We start from the raw sequence: 21,599 nt of genomic DNA, 5'->3' as shown, positions 1-21,599 counted from the left end.
AGATGCGCTAAAGATTCATATGTCCCTTCTTGCTTCAGCCACCATTCCAGAGGACATGCGTCCATGCTGGTGAATTGACAGATTCTGCTCAATAATGATTCAAAACAGTGCAGACCAATGCATGTTCATTTTCATCATCTGAGTCAGATGATGTCTGACTCTGAGTCTGCCACCAGGAGAAGATTGATTTTCTTTTTTGGTGGTTTGGGTTCTGTAGTTTCTGCACGGAGTGTTGCTCTTTTAAGATGTCTAAAAGCATGCTCCACACCTCGTCCCTCTCAGATTTTGAAAGGCACTTCAGATTCTTAAACCTTGGGTCGAGTGCTATATCTATCCTTAGAAATCTCACCATAGGTACCTTCTTTGCGTTTTGTCAAATCTACAGTGAAAGTGTTCTTAAAATGAACATCATCATCTGAGACTGCGAAAACATGAAATATATGGCAGAATGCGGGTAAAACAGAGCAGGAGACATAAAATTCTCCCCCAAGGAGTTCAATCACAAGTTTAGTTAACGCTCAATTTTTTTAACGAGCATCATCAGCATGGACGCATGTCCTCTGGAATGGTGGCAGAAGCATGAAAGGGCATATGAATGTTTAGCATATCTGGCACATAAATACCTTACAATGCCAACTACAAAAGTGCCATGTGAATGCCTGTTCTCGCTTTCAGGTGACATTGTAAATACGAAGTGGGCAGCATTATCTCCCATAAATGTAAACAAACTTGTGAGTCTTAGCAGGTGGCTGAACAAGAAGTAGGACTGAGTGGACTTGTAGGCTCTAAAGTTTTACACTATTTTGTTTTTGAGTGCAGTTATGTAACAAAAAAACTCCTACATTTGTAAGTTGCACTTTAATGATAAAGAGATTGCACTACAGTACTTTTATGAGGTGAACTGAAAAATACTATTTATTTTGTTTATCATTTTTACAGTGCAAATATTTGTAATAAAACAAATATAAAGTGAGCAGTGTACACTTTATATTCTGTGTTGTAATTGAAGTCAATATATTTGAAAATGTAGAAAAAACAACCAAAAATATTTAATAAATTTCGATGGGGATTCTATTGTTTAACAGTGCGATTAAAACTGTGATTAATTGCAGGTAATTTTTAAAATTACGATTAATTTTTTTGAGTTAATCAGGTGAGTTACCTGCGATTAATCGACAGCCCTAATTAATTTCCATTCAGTGACACCCTATAAATGGATAAACTGTTAGGGATAATCATTACATAGATTATGGTAATCATTATTCCGTTTTTACATCCATGTTGGCTATGAAGCATTAAAAAATACTAATGTGTGCCAATAGGTGGTGTTAGTAGAGTGCTGTGACAGTAGTATATTTAAACTTTTGTGACTTGACTTATCTGTATTTATAGTGTTTTGCAAAAGCTGTGCACTAATATTACTACTGCATACAGTCAAGCGTATTGTGACACATTTTTACCTCTTGGTACATACATTTTGCAGGATGTATTGCACACTCTTTTTTGCTCTGTTCTTACTGCTGGTCTCAGCAGGTCTTATTAAGAACACATATAAAGTTGATATCCATGTGGCAAATTGTATAGCCATTTGATAAATTAATGTATCATGCACCTTTGACCACATCACCCATTCTCTGCCCACTAATCCATCTTCACAAGCACTTATTCAGACATTCCAAAGAGCTGCCATTAAAAAACAATCCACTGGCCAGAGAAATGTTTTTGTTCTCCCCCAAATGTGATATTTCCCTATTGTCTCCCCCTTCCCACATACTCTCATCAAAAAAGTGACACCTGCTCAGGACTTCAGGACAGGCAAGAAACAGTGATAGATTCTTCTGTACCTAAAATGCCATATCTCTGTTAAAGCCTGTTATCTTGCAAGCTTGGTGGAACAGATACGGAAGAGTTTTACTACCAAAAAGAGGAGTTTCTCATCTTTGCAATGAGAAACACAGTGTTCACTTCTAGACCTGGAAAGTCTCAAGATATTAGACATTTAATTTGACATTTTTCAATATGCTCTTGAAGGCTATTTTAGAAAAATTTATTGCTCTATCTGAGACCTATTGGATTTATGGTAACAAAAGGACCTATTTTTATCAATAGAGGGATACAAAAAATAGTCCCAATGTATTATTAATAAATTATGTAAAACATTTCTAAAATAGTTTTTCTCTAATATGTGAGGTATATGCAGAATAGATTGCAGTGGGATGTGGTATAAAGTTGGACTGATACCCATTTGGAATAACCTGCATAATGCAATCATGGCTTTACTGCTTTTGATTACTCAGGCCAACCCAAATTTATACGGATACAATCTTTCTATTGTACCACACCAACATGGATTCCATATTTCCTTTGTGCGTTAGGGGTAGGAACCTATGAATAGACAAGGGAATGTAGGGTGCAGAAAAGAAACTGAGATGTGCAGGGGAATGAGGGGAGCAGAGCAGCAACTGGGAAATGTGGGGGGATGCAGAAGGGAGAATAGGGTGTAGGTGAATGCGAGGAAAGCAAGAGCGAGACTGAGGGATACCTAGGAATATGAGGAACTGGAAGTAGACTGAAGAGGTGCAGGAGACTGAGATGGTATCAGTGGGATTGCAGTATTGCTAATGCTCACAATTTTATTGTGAGTTTCTGAATATTTGGTGTGTTTTTTCTTAAGGCCTCAGCTTCTGGAATCATGCTTAACTGTGAATCTCAGCTTTCGTATAAAAAGAAAGTTTCTAGCCCTCATGGTTGAGAGAAAAGCTTTAAAATGTGAACCCTAAAAGATCCCACACCAGCAGGCAACTGACAATAAGACAAAATGTATGATTTTTGAAATCTCATGATTGGTTTAAAAATCCCCTGATTTTTGGTAGACCTGACACATGATGTTAGAATATTTGGGGTTGGCAATACTGGAATAGGGGATGACAGAAGGGGAAAATGTGATGGAAGGAAACTGTGAAGGGGAAAGGAAGGAAAATATGGGATGCAGTTATGGGACAGGAGATACTCAGGGAGAGTGGAGGAAGAATGTGAGTGAGGCAGAAGACTGGATAGAGCAGGGAGAGAGTGAGATATGATAGTAATAAGGGAAGGGAATAGAGAAGTATAGAATGGCAGCTCTTCCCACCCTAAGGGCTAGGAAGGGGTACGGGCCATCAGTGGGGAGGTTTACATAAGAATGGCCACTCTAGGTTAGACCAATGGTCCTTCTAGCCCAGTATCCTGTCTTCCAAGAGTGGCTGGTGTCAGCTACTTCAGAAGGAATGAACAGAACAGGGCAATTTATCTGTGATCCAGCCTCTGTTGTCCAGTCCCAACTTCTGGCAGTCAGAGGTTTAAGGACACTGGGAGCATGGGTTTGCATCCCTGCCATCTTGGCTAATAGCCATTGATTGACCTATCCTCCATGAAGGCATCTAACTCTTTTTTTGAACCCAGTTATGCTTTTGGTCTTCACAGCATCTCCTGGCAGTGAGTTCTATAGGTTGATTGTGCATTGTGTGAAGAAGTATTTCCTCCTTATGTCTGTTTCAATTTAATTTGTGTTCTTATGTTCTTAATTGAGTAACCCCTGTTTTTTGTGTTATGTGAAGGGGTAAGTAACCCTTCCTTATTCACTTTTTCCACACCATTAATGATTGGTGGTGTTCTCGTCCATCCTCCCCGTGGAAGGAAAAGGCCTGGGTAGGGACTGTCGAATCATGGAAGTCAACGAATGGCTACGCAGGTGGTGTCGGAGAGAAGGCTTTGGATTCTTTGACCATGGGATGGTGTTCCGTGAAGGAGGAGTGCTGGGCAGAGATGGGCTCCATCTTACGAAGAGAGGGAAGAGCATCTTTGCGAGCAGGCTGGCTAACCTAGTGAGGAGGGCTTTAAACTAGGTTCACCGGGGGAAGGAGACCAAAGCCCTGAGGTAAGTGGGAAAGCGGGATACCGGGAGGAAGCACAGGCAGGAACGTCTGTGAGGGGAGGGCTCCTGCCTCATACTGAAAATGAGGGGCGATCAGCAGGTTATCTCAAGTGCTTATATACGAATGCACAGAGCCTTGGAAACAAGCAGGGAGAACTGGAGGTTCCGGTGATGTCAAGGAATTATGACGTGATTGGAATAACAGAGACTTGGTGGGATAACTCACATGACTGGAGTACTGTCATAGATGGATATAAGCTGTTCAGGAAGGACAGGAAGGGCAGAAAAGGTGGGGGAGTAGCACTGTATGTAAGGGAGCAGTATGACTGCTCAGAGCTCCGGTATGAAACTGCAGAAAAACCTGAGTGTCTCTGGATTAAGTTTAGAAGTGTGTGCAACAAGAGTGATGTAGTGGTGGGAGTCTGCTATAGACCACCGGACCAGGGGGATGAGGCGGATGAGGCTTTCTTCTGGCAACTCGCAGAAGCTACTAGATTGCACGCCCTGGTTCTCATGGGTGACTTTAATCTTCCTGATATCTGCTGGGAGAGCAATACAGCAGTGCATAGACAATCCAGGAAGTTTTTGGAAAGCGTAGGGGACAATTTCCTGGTGCAAGTGCTAGAGGAGCCAACTAGGGGGGGAGCTTTTCTTGACCTGCTGCTCACAAACCGGGAAGAATTAGTGGGGGAAGCAAAAGTGGATGGGAATCTGGGAGTTGGTTGAGTTCAGGATCCTGACACAGGGAAGAAAGGAAAGCAGCAGGATACGGACCCTGGACTTCAGGAAAGCAGACTTCGACTCCCTCAGGGAACGGATGGCTAGGATCCTCTGGGGGACTAACATGAAGGGGAAAGGAGTCCAGGGGAGCTGGTTGTATTTCAAGGAATCCCTGTTGAGGTTACAGGGACAAACCATCCCGATGAGTCGAAAGAATAGTAAATATGGCAGGTGACCAGCTTGGCTTAATGGTGAAATCCTAGCGGATCTTAAACATAAAAAAGAAGCTTACAAGAAGTGGAAGGTTGAACATATGACCAGGGAAGAGTATAAAAATATTGCTTGGGCATGTAGGAATGAAATCAGGAGGGCCAAATCGCACCTGGAGCTGCAGCTAGCAAGAGATGTCAAGAGTAACAAGAAGGGTGTCTTCAGGTATGTTGGCAATAAGAAGAAAGCCAAGGAAAGTGTGGGCCCCTTACTGAATGAGGGAGGCAACCTAGTGACAGAGGATGTGGAAAAAGCTAACGTACTCAATGCTTTTTTTGCCTCTGTTTTCACTAACAAGGTCAGCTCCCAGACTGCTGCGCTGGGCATCACAACATGGGGAGTAGATGGCCAGCCTTCTGTGGAGAAAGAGGTGGTTAGGGATTATTTAGAAAAGCTGGACGTGCACAAGTCCATGGGGCCGGACGACTTGCATCCGAGAGTGCTAAAGGAATTGGCGGCTGTGATTGCAGAGCCATTGGCCATTATCTTTGAAAACTCATGGCGAACGGGGGAAGTCCCAGATGACTGGAAAAAGGCTAATGTAGTGCCAATCTTTAAAAAAGGGAAGGAGGAGGATCCTGGGAACTACAGGCCAGTCAGCCTCACCTCAGTCCCCGGAAAAATCATGGAGCAGGTCCTCAAAGAATCAATCCTGAAGCACTTACATGAGAGGAAAGTGATCAGGAACAGTCAGCATGGATTCACCAAGGGAAGGTCATGCCTGACTAATCTAATCGCCTTCTATGATGAGATTACTGGTTCTGTGGATGAAGGGAAAGCAGTGGATGTATTGTTTCTTGACTTTAGCAAAGCTTTTGACACGGTCTCCCACAGTATTCTTGTCAGCAAGTTAAAGAAGTATGAGCTGGATGAATGCACTATAAGGTGGGTAGAAAGTTGGCTAGATTGTCAGGCTCAACGGGTAGGTGATCAATGGCTCCATGTCTAGTTGGCAGCCGGTGTCAAGTGGAGTGCCCCAGGGGTCGGTCCTGGGGCCAGTTTTGTTCAATATCTTCATAAATGATCTGGAGGATGGTGTGGATTGCACTCTCAGCAAATTTGCGGATGATACTAAAATGGGAGGAGTGGTAGATACGCTGGAGGGCAGGGATAGGATACAGAGGGACCTAGATAAATTGGAGGATTGGGCCAAAAGAAATCTGATGAGGTTCAATAAGGATAAGTGCAGGGTCCTGCACTTAGGACGGAAGAACCCAATGCACCGCTACAGATTAGGGACCGAATGGCTAGGCAGCGGTTCTGCGGAAAAGGACCTAGGGGTGACAGTGGACGAGAAGCTGGATATGAATCAGCAATGTACCCTTGTTGCCAAGAAGGCCAATGGCATTTTGGGATGTATAAGTAGGGGCATAGCGAGCAGATCGAGGGACGTGATCGTTCCCCTCTATTCGACATTGGTGAGGCCTCATCTGGAGTACTGTGTCCAGTTTTGGGCCCCACACTACAAGAAGGATGTGGATAAATTGGAGAGAGTCCAGCGAAGGGCAACAAAAATGATTTTTTACCAGCAGGAGAGTGAGTTTGTGTGTGTATGGGGGTGGGGGGGATGTGAGAAAACCTTGATCTATGCAGGAAATAGCCCGACTTGATTATGTAAAGAGTTGTCACTTTGGATGGGCTAGCACCAGCAGGAGAGTGAATTTGTGTGGGGGGGTGGAGGGTGAGAAAACCTGGATTTGTGCTGGAAATGGCCCACCTGTTGATCACTTTAGATAAGCTATTACCAGCAGGACAGTGGGGTGGGAGGAGGTATTGTTTCATGATTTCTGTGTGTATATAAAGTCTGCTGCAGTTTCCACGGTAAACATCTGATGAAGTGAGCTGTAGCTCACGAAAGCTCATGCTCAAATAAATTGGTTAGTCTCTAAGGTGCCACAAGTACTCCTTTTCTTTTTGCGAATACAGACTAACACGGCTGTTCCTCTGAAAAATGATTAGGGGTCTGGAACACATGACTTATGAGGAGAGGCTGAGGGAACTGGGATTGTTTAGTCTGCAGAAGAGAAGAATGAGGGGGGATTTGATAGCTGCTTTCAACTACCTGAGAGGTGGTTCCAGAGAGGATGGTTCTAGACTATTCTCAGTGGTAGAAGAGGACAGGACAAGGAGTAATGGTCTCAAGTTGCAGTGGGGGAGGTTTAGGTTGGATATTAGGAAAAACTTTTTCACTAGGAGGGTGGTGAAACACTGGAATGCGTTACCTAGGGAGGTGGTAGAATCTCCTTCCTTAGAAGTTTTTAAGGTCAGGCTTGACAAAGCCCTGGCTGGGATGATTTAATTGGGGATTGGTCCTGCTTTGAGCAGGGGGTTGGACTAGATGACCTCCTGAGGTCCCTTCCAACCCTGATATTCTATGATTCTATGATTTAATAGATCTCTATCATATCACCACTTTGTTGTCTCTTTTCTAAGCTGAACCGTCCTGGTCTTTAATTTCTCCTCATATGGAAGCTGTCCCATACCACTAATCATTTTTGTTGCCCTTCTCTGTACTACTTCCAATTCTAATATATCTTTTTTGAGATGGGGCGACCAGAACAGCATGCAGTATTCAAGGTCTGGGTGTACCATGGATTTATATAGTGGCATTATGATATGTACTGTCTTATTTGTTATCCCTTTCCTAACGGTTCCTAACAGGGTTGGTTTTGGGGTTGTGTGTGTGGGTGGTTTTGTTTTTTATTTTTGACTGACACTGCATATTGAGCAGATGGTTTCAGAGAACTATCCACAATGACTCCAAGATCTCTTTCTTGATTGGTAACCGCTAATGTAGACCCCATCATTTTGTATAGTTGGGATAATGTTTTTCAATGTGCGCTACTTCGTATTTATCAACAATGAATTTCATCTGCCATTTTCTTGCCCACTTCACCCAGTTTTGGGAGATCCCCCTTATAACTCTTTGCAGTTAGCTTTAGACTTAACTATCTTGAGTAATTTTATACCCTCTGCAGACTTTGCTATCTCACTGTTTACCCTTTTTTTTCCCCAGATCATGTATGAATATGTTGAACAGCACTGGTCTCAGAACAGATTCTTGGGAGGTGCTATTTACCCCCTCCATTTATTCCTACCCTTTGTTTATTATCTTTTCACCAGTTACTGATCCATGAGAGGAGGATGGTTCCTCTTATCCCATGACTACTTAGTTTTCATAAGAGACTTTGGTGAGGGAACTTGTCAAACGCTTTATGAAAATGCAACTAGACTGTATCCACTGGGATTAGCCTTTTCTATATGTTTGTTGACCCCCCTCAAAGAATTCTAATAGATTGGTGAGGCATGATTTCCCTTTACAAAAGCCATGTTGACTTTTCCTCAAGAAAGTATGTTTGTTTATGTGTCTGATAACTTGGTTGAGACTATAGTAAAGAACAGAATTATCTGGTACTCAGGTTAGGCTTACTGGCCTGTATTTTCCAGGATTCCCTCTGGAGACTTTTTAAAAAATTGGTGTCACATTAGCTATCCGCCAATCACCTAGTAGAGGCTGATTTAAGTGATAGGTTACGTACCAAGTTAGGAGTTCTGCAATTTCATATTTGAGTTCCTTCAGAACTCTTACGTGACTTATTACTGTTTATCAATTTGTTTCAAAACCTGCCCTGCTGACACCCCAATCTGGGGCAGTTCCTCAGATTTGTCACCTAAAAAGAATGATTCAGGAGTGGGAATCTCCCTCACATCCTTTGCAGTGAAAACCAATGCAAAGAATTAATTTAGCTTCTCTGCAATGACCTTGTTTTCCTTTGGTGCTCCTTTAGCACCTCTCTTGTCCAGTAGCCCCACTGACTGTTTGGCAGGTTTCTTGCCTCTGCTGCACTTAAAAAATTGTTTTTTAGTTTTTGTGTCTTTTCCTAGTTGCTCTTCACATTCTTTTTTGTCCTGGCTAATTATGGTTTTATACCTAACTTGCTGGAGTTTATGCTCCTTTCTATTTTCTGCAGTAGGATTTGACTTCCAATTTTTAAAAGATGTCTTTTTGTCTCTGACCACCTGTTTTACTCTGTCATTTAGTCATGGTGGCATTTTTTCACTCCTCTTAGTGTTTATTTCTTGGTACAGGGGGGTGGGGGGTGGTTTACATATAGTTTGAGGCTCTATTATGGTGTTTTTTAAAAAGTTTCTATGCTGCTTGCAGGCATTTTATTCTTGTGACTGTTCCTTTTAATTTCCATTTAACTAGCCGCCTCATTTTTTATGTAGTGTCCCTTTTTGAAGTTAAATGCTACCGTGGTGGGTTTCTTTGGTATTCCCCCCCCCCCATAAGGATGTTAAATGTAATTACATAATGGTTGCTGTTACAGAGCAGTTCAGCTATATTCACCTCTTGAACCAGATTCTGTGTTCCACTTAAGACTAAATTTCTAAGAATTTCTTTGTGGGTTCCAGAACTAGCTGCTCCTGGAAGCAGTCATTAATGGTGTCTAGAAATTTTATCTCTGCATCCCATCCTGAGGTGACATGCTGTCTGTCCGTATGGGGAAAGTTGAAATCCCCCATAGTCATTGGGTTTTCTGTTTCTGAGCCTCAAGCATTTCACAATTACTGTCACCATCCTGGTCAGGTGGTTGGTAATAATATTCCTATTCCTATATATGGAATTTCTATGTACAGAGATGCTACTATGATACTGTTTGATTCATTTAAGATATCTACTATATTTGACTGGATACTTTTTTGACATAGTGTCACTCCCCCACCAGTGTGACCTACTCCATCATTCCTATATATTTCATACCCTGGCATTACTGTGTCTTATTATTGTTGTTCCACCGAGTTTCTGTGATGCCTGTTAAAAGAAGATATCGATGTAATACCAGACACTCTGTTTCACCTTCTTAGTATTTAGACTTCTTGCATTTGTGTATAAGCACTTATAAAATTTGTCACTATTTAGTTCTCTGCCTTCATGTGATGTAATTGCATGGGACTTTTTCATGTGACTGTTTTTCTTCAGTTCCTACTTGTAACTTATCAACTTTTATCCTCTCCTTTTTACTAGGATATAGAGTATACACTTTAATGAATGTAAGGGATGTTTCTGACCGAACAGTGTGATTCTCTGCACCTCCTGGCTTTCCCCCAGCTCTTAGTTTAAAAAGGTTGTAGAGGAGTTTTTAATTTTAATTTTACATGCCAGCAATCTGGTTCTGTTTTACTTCAGGTGGAACCCATCTTTCCTGTATAGGCTCTTCCTTTCCCAAAAGGTGTCTCAATTCCAAACAAACCTAAATCCCTCCTCTAAACACAGTCATCTCATCCAGGGATTGAAACTATTCAGTTCTGCCTGTCTAACTGGCCCTGACTGTGGAACTGAAAAAATTTCAGAGAAAGCTGCCATGGAGGTCCTGGACTTCAATCTTTTACCTATCAGCCTCAATTTGGCCTGTAGGACCACTCTCCTACCTTCCCCTCTGTTATTGGTACCTACATGTACCATAACTACTGGCTCCTCTGCAGCACAAAGTAAAACTGTTTCCCCATGTTTATTCCCCTCCCCTCCCCTCCCCACTGTTCCTCAGACGTTCTTGTCAACTGCTGGAAATGGCCCACCTTGATTATTACTAAAAAAGATTTTCTTTTCTCCCTTCTCCCTCTCCCCTGCTGGTCATAGCTCATCTTAATGATCACTCTCCTTACAGTGTGTATGGTAACACCCATTATTTCATGTTCTCTGTGTATATAAATCTACCCACTGTATTTTCCACTGAATACATCTGATGAAGTGAACTGTAGCTCAGGAAAGCTCATGCGCAAATAAATTGGTTAGTCTCTAAGGTGCCACAAGTCCTCCTTTTCTTTTTGCCAATACAGACTAACACGGCTGCTGCTCTGAAACCAACTATCTATATTTCTACATATCTACATTTTTACAGTGGAATCCAGTTTGAATTTTGAACCTGTAATGATCACCCCCACTTTAGGGAGTGGGCAGCTTCTCCCTAAAGGCTCAAAAACAAATTGAACAAACAACTGAAGTCCATTTAAGAAAAAAAACACCAAAACAGCCCACCACCATTTATCATTTTTACAAATGTTTAAACCCATCTCATGCTTTACAGAAAGGGACGTGCCTGCTGACAGCTTGGGGTTGGCAGCGCTGCCATGGACAAGATCCCAAGGTGGCATCTTTATTTTGGATCACCTTCAAAGCTCTTTAATATTCCAGACTGCGGAGAAAGCGGCTCTCCCCACCCCGGCAGGAGCCACTGCTCCACCCGAGGATGTAATTTAGCCAGGGCTTAAGGCAGCGCGCTCCTCTCCTGCGCATCCGTCGCTGCAGGCCAAGTGGCACAGGGGCAGGCGGGGGCTCCCGCTCCCCCAGGGCTGGGTTCTCTGCTGCCAGCCGGAGAAGCCGTTTCAAGAGACCCGCGTTCAGCCTGAGGGCAGGATCAGGCCCCCGGCCAGCAGGGGGGCCAGGGGACCGCTCCCGCGCGGGCGGGCTGCCTGCCGCTGCCGCTCCCGCTCCTGTGGCGTCAGCACGGTCTCGCCTCCCCGCGCGGGGCACAGGCTGCCAGGGGCCAGCGCCCCCCAGCCCCGCGGCGGCAGCCCGCCCTGGCCCGGCCCGGCCCGGCCCTGCGATGTGTGCGCGGCTCCGCCCCCTCCGCCCGCCGCGCTCCGGAGGCGGGGGGCGGGCTCAGCCAGCCAGCCAGGGTGGGCGGGAGGTCGGCAGCAGGAAGGCGCAGCGTGGCCAAGGGGGGGCTCCAGCGTCTCGCTGCTCCCGCGGGGACGGTCCGGTGCTGGCAGCATCTGCCCGGGCAGCGCGGCGGCGCCTCTCTCTCGCCAGCCGCCGCGGGAGCCTCCTCGATGTGCGAGAGGAGGTGGGAGCTGCTCGCCGGCCATCCCCGGGACTCGGCGCCCGCTCCATGCATCGCTGAGCCGAGCCGCCGCCAAGCCCGCTCCTGCTGCAGCCGCTAATCTCCCCTCCCCTCCCCGGCCCGCCCCGCTGCCTCCCGGCCGGCTGCTGCTCGCCTCCCTGCCGCGCTGCCGGACCCGCGCCGTTTGCTTCCACTCTGGCTGCCAGCACCGCGTCTTCATGAGCCCAGAGGATGTCCGGGAAGCATTACAAAGGGCCCGAAGTCAGCTGCTGTATCAAGTATTTTATCTTTGGCTTCAATGTCATTTTCTGGGTAAGTGCCACCGGTGCAACGCACGGAAAGGACCGTCAGGAGCGTGTGAAAAATACAAACCCGAGAGCGGTGTGTGTTCCTCCTCCTCCGCAGCCTCCCAGATAAGCCGCATCCATCCCCCGTCGCTGTGATCACACAGGTTCGCACGTTGGCCGCTGCCTGCCTCTTGAAACAAAGCTTTCTCCCGCTTCCCTCCTCCCTCTTCATTGCTTTTGTTGTAGGTGTGAAGAGTGTCCCTCCCCTCCCCCCTTGTCATGGAAGAAGTAGGGAATTGAGGAGACACCCAGGCCTGGAGAATGGGTTGATCTGCATGTGTTGTTGTGATGTCCCCGAGGAAAATCGTAGATCAAGTTCGAGGAGCAATGCAGTTTGGGAGGATGGTTACACAGCGACTTGTAGGGTTATGCAGGTGGTTTGCTGTGATTCGATATTGTTTAATAATAATAATGCGAGCGACGAAACTGTGTTTCCCCCCTCTGAAGCCCAGGCTCTTACAATGGTTCGGTTGAGCATTTGCTTGACAGTGGCTGTGTTGCTGGTCTTGTCTTGGTTGTACTGTATCCTGTGGCACCATCTGTAGCATTGTGTATGGAGTAGTCAGAGCTGTGTATTGGAGTGTAACTTGCATATAATAATAATTCTAGCAGGTTTTTTATATGCCTGTTTTGAATGAGATACGCGTTTAACATGATGCATAATCTATAAAGTCAGGGTCAATACAGCAGATGGGTTTATACGTTATTGGAAACAATAAAATATGGCCTCATCCATGTATTATCGTTCATTATAGCAGGAGGGGGGCTCTTGTATTTATAAAGCACATCTCGCTGTAATTTATACCAATTAGCAATGATGAAGACAGACTTATGTGCTGGGGGGGGGATGACTGTGGAAGCATGTGTGAACACAGACTCAGAATGCAGGAATTTAAAGATTGGCAATAAAAGATTCTGAACTCCATTATTACAGATGGGGAAAACTGTTACTTTTCCTTTCTCATCTCATCACCAGTACAGAGCTTCTGATTACCTTCAGCACCCATGGAAAAAATAGATAAGGACCAGGTGATAACAAGTGTTTAGTGATGATGTGATGTCTCTTTTCCTAGAAAGTAAAGATCTCTGGAAGACTGTCATAGTTTTTTAAAGTGGTTATTTTGAACAAACAAAAACGAAACTTGATTTATTTTTTTTAACATAATCTTAAAATAGTTCACTCATTTTATATTAATGTTTACTTGTCCCCTTCCTTACCTCGTATCACACATGGTACTTTAAAGCATCACACGGTGTCTTTCAACAGCCGCATGAATTGTTTTGTTTGCTCCAGTTTTAAAGGTGTGTGTGTGTGTGTGTGTGTGTGTGTTTAATTCCTCTACATGTCTGATGCAATGAACACAGATGTTTTCTGGCAAAAAAAACAGAAGGGTTTGCACTTGCAGAATACCTGTATACCATTTCAGTGGCCCTCAGGATCAACCGGGAGAAGGATTATTTTGATACCCTAATAAATTATATATAGAATAAATGTGGTGTGTTTCTTGGCCAACCAGTCATTTTCAATGAGTGAGATACTATGCTTCTCCCTATTTAACTGTGCTTGCCTCGACCTATAAATACTAAGTATGTGGACAATGGCAGTTGGATCAGTGTCTTTTTTTCTTATGTCGGCTTATATGTTTGCATGAAAGGGACACAGGAGGCTAACAGATTATTTACTACTTTTCCTGTTGGTTGGCTGAGGCTCACTCAGTTTAGCTATCAAAATGAATAGCAGAGTTCCATGTGTCACAGTGGAATTGGTGGATACCAGATTTCTGAGGGAAGGTCCTTGGGCCGTATGGTGCAGTGGGAGAGGCGGCCGCTGGACTGGGAATCAGGAGGCTTGAGTTTATTTCCAACTCTGCTGTTGGCTTGTTGTGTGGCCTCGATATCTGAATTTCCCTATTGGCAAAATGCAGTCCATGATACTTGCCCTCCTTTACAAAGCCCCTTGAGATATACAGCGCTTTTCATCTATAGAGGAGTTATGTGTTTTTATTGTCTTAGTTACTTTCTCAAAACAGTACTGGCTTTTTGTGAAGAGAGGCCACATGTACCACAGTTCCAAATAATAGGCAGTCATCTTCCAGAGTATGTTTAATGTAGTTTTCTTGACTTGATAGCAACTTGCTCAGTGTTCAATCACTCAGCTGAGCCAGAGCTCATGTAAAGGAAAAAATAATTTCAGTTGCCTGTACAAGGAGAGCAGTACTTGAGGATAACTGCACCTTTAGTTGTTTTAAGAAAGCTCAGATCTTTTACTGAGAATAGGAGTACTTGTGGCACCTTAAAGACTAAATAAATTTGTTAGTCTCTAAGGTGCCACAAGTACTCCTTTTCTTTTTACTGAGAAAGTTATTGTGTAAAACATTCTCTTTCAAACATCTTGCATAAACCCTTCAAAAGTATATAGTACCTTTCCAGAAACATCTAGCAAAGACCTAGTATGTGCTCTTTGTATCAACCGTTTTTAAAAAACGAAGAGAAAACTTACCTTCCATTTCTGCATCATAAAATAGCAGAGTGAAAATGGAGTGAAGTGAGTTAAGAGCAGCACCATTTCTAACCATGAAAAGTGATGGAGCCTTCAACAGAGGAATGTTGTGCAAGTATTTTAATAACAATTGGGATATTGGCACATAATCTAAAGAGATATACCATCTTAACTTTATAATATAGAACAAAATGTACATTTAATGTTTGGAATAAAAGGCAAAATAACCTTTTTGTTCAGCTTTGTGCTTTTACATGGGGGGAAAAAAAAAACCCAAACAAACCAGAACCCAACAGCAACAACAGATTTGTACCCAGTTAGTGGAAGTTGCACCTGTGTGTTTGAAGGCAGAATTGTGCTGTTCAGGTGACACCTCTTAATCTTTTATTGCTTCGGATAACATGGCCCAAATTCTGCACTCTGTTATGTTCATCCAACTACACTTACTTCAGTAGAGCTGCATGGGGGAGGGATGGGTTTGTAACCGAACAGAATGTTTCCCTGTTTGTACATGCAGTATAAATCACAACTTTAGATACATTTGTAATTTTAGGTTAAGTCTTTTTGAAAACCCAGAGTTAAAGACATTACATTTTAATATGCTAGAGGTGACCTGCAAAAGATTTTATAAAATTCAGGATTGTTTCCTGCCCCCCTTTTGGGGGGGTAGGGTAGGAGGGGATGAAGGAGCACGCTTTATGATGTATAAAGAAAGTTTGTTTTGGGTTTTTTCCCCTTGCTTGTGTCCGATACTGGGAATGCCCAAGTAATCCTTCAGCAAAACAAGACTTTGAAGTCTTTGGAGAACTTATTATGTGAGCTTGCAACACCTTAATAGAAGAGCAGCCGTGTTAGTCTGTATTCGCAAAAAGAAAAGGAGTACTTGTGGCACCTTAGAGTCTAACAAATTTATTTGAGCATAAGCTTTCGTGAGCTACAGCTCACTTCATCGGATGCATTGTTAGTCTCTAAGGTGCCACAAGTACTCCTTTTCTTTTTGCTTAATAGAAGAGGCAGGGATGTTTAAAACTAACAAATGTCCTTTCTCCAAAACATTACTTGAACACTGAAACAAAATATAAACCAAACAAAACAAAGATTTAAATACGGGAAAGGGATATTTATCTGTTGCTCAGCTTTCCCTTTCCAGGCCCTTGTTGACTAGAGCACTGCCCCAGGCTTTAACTTGATTGGTTTAATGTGTGTTAAGACATGCTCTGCGGTTTCTGCACTACACTTCTAGAGTGTGTTACCTAACACAAACTACGGCCCGTGGGCCACATCCGGCCAGCGGGACTGTCCTGCATGGTCCTTGAGTTCCCGGCCGGGGAGGCTAGCCCCCGGTCCTTCCCGTGCTGTACCCCGCCCCTGCTGCCTCACCGCAGCACTGCCAACGCTTTGGGCAGCAGGGTTGCATGCTCCTGCCAGGCCATGCGGCAGAGTGTCTGGCTCCAGCTGGGCGGAGGGGCTGCCAGACGAGAGCGGCATGGTAAGGGGGCTGAGGCCGGGGGTTGGATAAGGGGCAAGGAGTCATGGGGGGCAGTCAGGGGACAGGGAGCAGGGGGTGGTTGGATGGGGTGGAGGTTCGGGGCAGGGTGGTCAGGGAGCAGAGTGGGTTGGATAGGCGTGGGAGTCATAGAATCATAGAACGTCAGGGTTGGAAGGGACCTCAGGAGGTCATCAAATCCAACTCCCCGCTCAAAAGCAGGACCAATCCCCAGTTAAATCATGGGGGTCCTGGGGGGGCCTGTCAGAGGGCAGGAGTGTGGATAGGGTTTGTGACAGAGAGCGGGGGGGGGTTGGGTGGGGTCCCGGGGGGTGGTTAGGGGCAGGAGTCCCAGGAAGGGGTGGTCAGGGGACAAGGATCAGGGAGGGGGTTGGATTGGTTGGGGGTTCAGAGAGGGGCAGTTGGGGAGGGAAGTGGGAGGGGGGAAATAGGGGGTAGGGGCCAGACTGTTTGGGGAGGCACAGCCTTCCCTACCTGGCCCTCCATACAGTTTTGCAACCCCTATGTGGCCCCCAGGCGAAAAAGTTTGCCCACCCCTTTTCTAGCAACCTTTAAATCCTAGTCTAGACAAAACCAGTGTCTTCCAGCCTATGAAGGACCTGAATTCCTAACATAAAAATCAAAAGGGAAGAAAAATAGCTTCTGTTTATTTTTTAATGTCCGAATGAACCCAAAAAGGCACAAGACTGGCTTTCCCCTCTGCAAATCAGGTTTAAGCTGTTACCTTATTTCCAAGTAAATTAAGGCCACATTCTGTCCTTTGTTGCAATCAATGGAAACTGCATATGTATCTCTCATGGCAGAATTGGGACCATACTCTGGTTCCAGTGACCCTAAACTAATAGAGAAGGGAGGTAAAGAGAACTTTAGCACATCAAACAGAAGCCTGTATTTTTTCTTATGATTTACCGTAAATTGCAAGATGTAGTGGGATGATGATACATCAGCATATTACAAGTCATAATTTGTGTTTTAATTTGCTAGGCATCTGTTAGTTTTGATAGTAACCATATGGGAGTCTAAATTGTCTTCTGAATTACAGTAAAAAGAAAGCTAAATATGGTGCTGTAAGTGTCCTACAAGAAAAGAGTTGAAAAGCGCATTGACATGCGAGGAACAAGTAATTGACTGCTTGCTTGGATTCTGTAGATCATTGGTAGTGTGTTCTCAAGGTGACATAGAATCATTTCCCCATGACACTGTGTTTTCAGAAATCGAAAAATGAAATTTGGAAATACAATTTTTTTTCTCCTCCAAAAATGAAAATTTTAATGAGAGATTGTTTTAGCGTGATCTTTAAACAGCTGTAATGTTTTATCCATAGAAAGTACTCTTGGAAGATAACCATCCAGTTAAGGATGAATGCATTTCAGGACAAAAATAGATGGTCAGGGTGCTTCCCCTTCTCCCACCCCCCTGCTTCCACTCTAGATTCAGTCCATTTACGTCTGTTGTTAATTCCGCCATTTTGGAACATCGGAGAATATTTCATAATAGATACCAGAAATAGAAAAAACCTTGTCTTGGAAAATATATATAATAACTGCTTTGTAACTCTGAAAGTTGGTGAATGCATATTGATATACTCGATAAATTGTCATGAGCTTCTTTCCTCCTGCCTCCAAAAAACCCTATCTACTTTTGTAGTAACAAACATTTTTAACTATAAACTATGTCCACATTCTAGAACAGCTCATTTGGACAAAACACACAACTCAAATTGAGCAAAAGAGAGCATATTTGTGTTTATGGGCATACATACAAACACATTTGCGCGTAGTATGCATGGGCACATAGAGAAAGCGAATACATGACAGGTAGTGGAAGGAAAGAAATATTTTTTTAAGTGGAAATCCAAGAAAGCAGTTTAAAAAAATAATCTTCTAACCATGAAGTGTAATTAGCACATTACTATTACTAGTAGAAGCTTTCTGTTTTGGGACTAGGCGAATGCAAGGTGGAAGAGAGAGAACTTTCTTTGAAGTACTAATATTTTTCTTCTCAATATGATTTAAACCAAAAATCAAATATTTGTTCTTTGCGAGTGGAAGACTCTGTGGTTCTAGGCCCTTAAATAATACTAGTGCTGAAATATAATCAGCAACCTTGGATTATTCTTAAACTCTATAAGACAGTAGTAGTAAATGGTTGATAGGTGATTGGAAACTTGAGCTTGCAGTCAGTGAAAAATACACAAAATTCTTGAGAAGTGTCCCGTCCCCCCCTCATCCTGCCCCGGGCTCCGTTAGGCACTGATCCTGGAAATAGATCACTGCTGTAGACCCTCATGTTTATCCATGCAGAATCCCATTGCCTTAAATAGGATTCCCTTTATATGTAAGGGTCTGCACTGGTGCATTCGTTTGCTGACTTGTGGCTTTACATGAATTGAGGAGAAGAGGGAGAAGAAAGGGGTGACGACAAGTTGTCTCTTGCTGAAAATGTCTTATAAATTATATTTGGCACCAAGATTACAACTTCTATAAACCTGGAAGGAGCAGCTGGTGTGTTAATAAACATTAAATCTAGCCATGTTTAATACTCTATATTCAGTTAACTAGTCCCAATAAAACAAGAAGATTTGCCTCAAGCATTTAAGTGTAATGTTTTGTCTCCAACTAAAACTGAAAAAAAAAAAAAAAATAATTTCCCCCCAAAAAACTTTGAAACCTAATTCTGCCAAATAGAAGAGTCCAGCCTCAGAATAACAATATAGTGCTGTAGGGTAGAGTCTGCTTTTATATTCTGATTCCCCAAAATACGCAGTGTACTTCTCATCTAAGTGCGTGTTTGCCTGTCAATAGAATTGTAATGGGTTTTGTTATGGTGTAGGCAGGAACAAGGAGCTAAAAGGCACATGTGGTAACAGAGCTTTATTAGTAGTGATCCAGAAGTGACCCTCGGTATTAACTCTTGAAGTGCCAGCCAAGACAGCAGTACATTTTAAAAATCTTATAATTTTTCTTAGTCAAACAGTGTGGTTTTTTTATGTCTAAATCCTGTTTTACCAGCTTCTCTTCCTCCCCATCAGATTCTGCTTTAAAAAAGAAACGTGCTTTGCTCACATAACTTGTTTAAACCCCCACCCCCCGCCAAAACAGACTAATGTTGTCCTTTCTTATTAATTAACTGCATTGTATTCGGTTCCATTACTGTTCTACATCTTAGACAGCAGAAAGCCTGTTCTTCGTTGGCTTGAGACATAATCATTTCTCTTCCATTGGTCTACATAGGTCTATTCTACAGGTTTGAAAATTCCCATTTTCAGAGTCAGATTTGCTGACATCTGCACTGAACCTGCAAAAGGATCTGCCTGTCTAGACCTGTGTGCCTGTATGGAATCTAGGGACTTGATTGGGACTTTGCACGGGTGTAGGAGTCTGAGGATGGATCCCATTGCTGAATCAGTGCCCAATTAAGTTTGTTGGTTCTATAAAATATACAGGGTTGCTCAGTAATCCCATCTCTTTTCTTGGTTTATATTAAAGCATGTTCCTACATGAAATGTTGCCCAGGGGATAAAACCTGGGACTAACAGGCTCTTTGGCTCTGATTGAGCATGACCTGGAATAACTCACTTATGTCTCGACTTTCAAAGATGCTGAGCATCTACGGTCTCTGTGCCACTGGGGCATAATAATACATGAGGTGAATGACAGCTAGGTAACGTTTGTTTGTTTGTTTAAAGGACATCCATTTTCACATCAGGTTCTGCAGATAATATTTCAACTTTCCAATCACTTTTCTCTGGACAGCATTTAGAAATGTATTTCAGTACACACACAGAGAGTGTCTTATTAATGCATTGTCAATTTCACACAACTGGGAAGAATCAATATGCCTCTTCCAGGGATTTGAAAATCCCCTTGCTCCCACTGAAGACTCCTTAACATCAAATAATATTGAAAACCACTTCAAGCAAAGTTCAAGATGTGTGGTGTCTTTTTCAGTAGCAGGGCCAAGAAATACAATGGAGACGTTCTAGCGCTCTGTGTTTCTGCAGTGAGTGTATTCATCTTGAATCATAGGTATTTATTTTAGGGAAAAGCTCTTTTCTTGGTTTTTGTTACACACTAACTCAATAAAAAAAAGTTTAAGAAGTAGCTGGTGAAGAGACCCTTCCATGGAGTGTTCACTTGAGCAAAAAAATCAAAAAAAGGTGGTTGGGGTGAGGTGGGTTAGCATTGCAAGTAGAAGGGGTGTATTGAAATTGTTATCCCCATATCTTCGTCTCCCAGAACAAGGTGCTAATGAGCTAAATCCTGGTCCCTCTTGATCAAGCCCAAGTAAAAAGACGTTGCTGCCCCCCCCCCAAAAAATAAAAGTACGTTAGGATTCTAACAGGAATAAACTGTTCTCTCCAGCCTTCAAGTTGGGCTTACTGCTCTCCGTGGGGAGTTGGATATTCTGTCTGTGTCACAGCTTCCCCTCTGTTGTGGGATTTTGGGGGTCAGTGGACGCATTTGATCAGCACTGTCCGTATTAAATTGATATAATATAAATGCTTAGATAAAATTAAAGTCCCCTCGTGTAGTCTCTCAACATCCGGGATATTCCCCACCCTCACACAGTGGAAATGCAGCAATTCTGCTTCATTTTCATCCTCTGTGCCTGCAGAGAGGGTGGGACCAAGATTTGGACATTAATAAAAATACCATGGACTTACATAGCCTATTTAACTTAGGGCAAATCTACCCTCCTTGCACAGAGCTCAAAGAAGCAATCTTTGTGCAGGGGTTCTTGGCATGGGCCAGTAGGGAGGGACTTGTCCATCCAAGCAGTGGAGCACCAGCAAAGACAGAGGCATAGAAGGAGGTGTCTTGGCTAGAGGATTCACCTAGTATCAGATCTGTTGTTCACAGCCCACATCAAAGCTCCTCTCCACACTGCTAACGATGGGTACCCTCCTCTCTCCACATACATGTTGTTCACTGTGTGTGGGGGTCCTGGCAAGTGTGGGTTTTCCATAACTGCATTCTCCTCCCTCTGAATGGTCTTTTCCACTACCACAGGATCCCTACTATCCCTTATGTGTAGAAAATGTTCTTCCTCTGACAAACTGGGGACACAAAGCTCAAAAAAAAATCATGCATCTTCTCTGACAGGGGTTTTGTTCTATCACATGGTGCATATGCTGTCAGACTGCCTTTTGTGAAAACAAATAACCCTTCCATCGCCCCCCATAGATACATGTACTCTTTGAAATATTAGGTGAATATATGTGATTAACATTTTTGTCCGTCTTAGAGGATGGTGGTGGAAGGGGGTGGCTGTCATGAAGGCACAAATGCATGCTTGCCAACTAGAACAGTACGGAAGGAAGGCCTGCTAGATTGATTCCAGATGTTGATTGTATCTGGCCTATGCTAGAATGGGCAAAGTAAGTAGGAAATCTAACCAAGAATCTGTTCAAGGTAGGAAAACAGTTTTTTCAAAATTGGAAAACCTCTTCCCCCATGCCAAAAATGAAATGACATGGAAATTATGTCTGCATCAA

The 21,599-nt window shown here is 43.4% G+C and overlaps 1 protein-coding gene across 3 annotated transcripts in view; it reads left to right on the top strand.

Annotated features, from left to right (window-relative positions):
• Positions 1-11,441: 11,441 nt before the first annotated feature.
• Positions 11,442-21,599, top strand: part of TSPAN5 (tetraspanin 5) — a 117,791-nt gene continuing 107,633 nt past the window's right edge. The window contains exon 1 of one of the 3 annotated variants that reach the window (XM_073340760.1): positions 11,442-12,060. In XM_073340760.1, coding sequence (XP_073196861.1) covers positions 11,980-12,060 — 81 coding nt within the window. In that variant the 5' untranslated portion in view covers positions 11,442-11,979. The remainder of the gene's footprint in view (positions 12,061-21,599) is intronic. The other 2 variants (XM_073340758.1, XM_073340759.1) reach the window with 2 other exon arrangements.

This window comes from Lepidochelys kempii, chromosome 4 (assembly GCF_965140265.1).
Source record: "Lepidochelys kempii isolate rLepKem1 chromosome 4, rLepKem1.hap2, whole genome shotgun sequence".
NCBI lineage: Eukaryota > Metazoa > Chordata > Testudines > Cheloniidae > Lepidochelys > Lepidochelys kempii.
The sequence above is the reverse complement of the archived record's forward strand: the minus strand, read 5'-3'. Positions and strand labels throughout refer to the sequence as shown.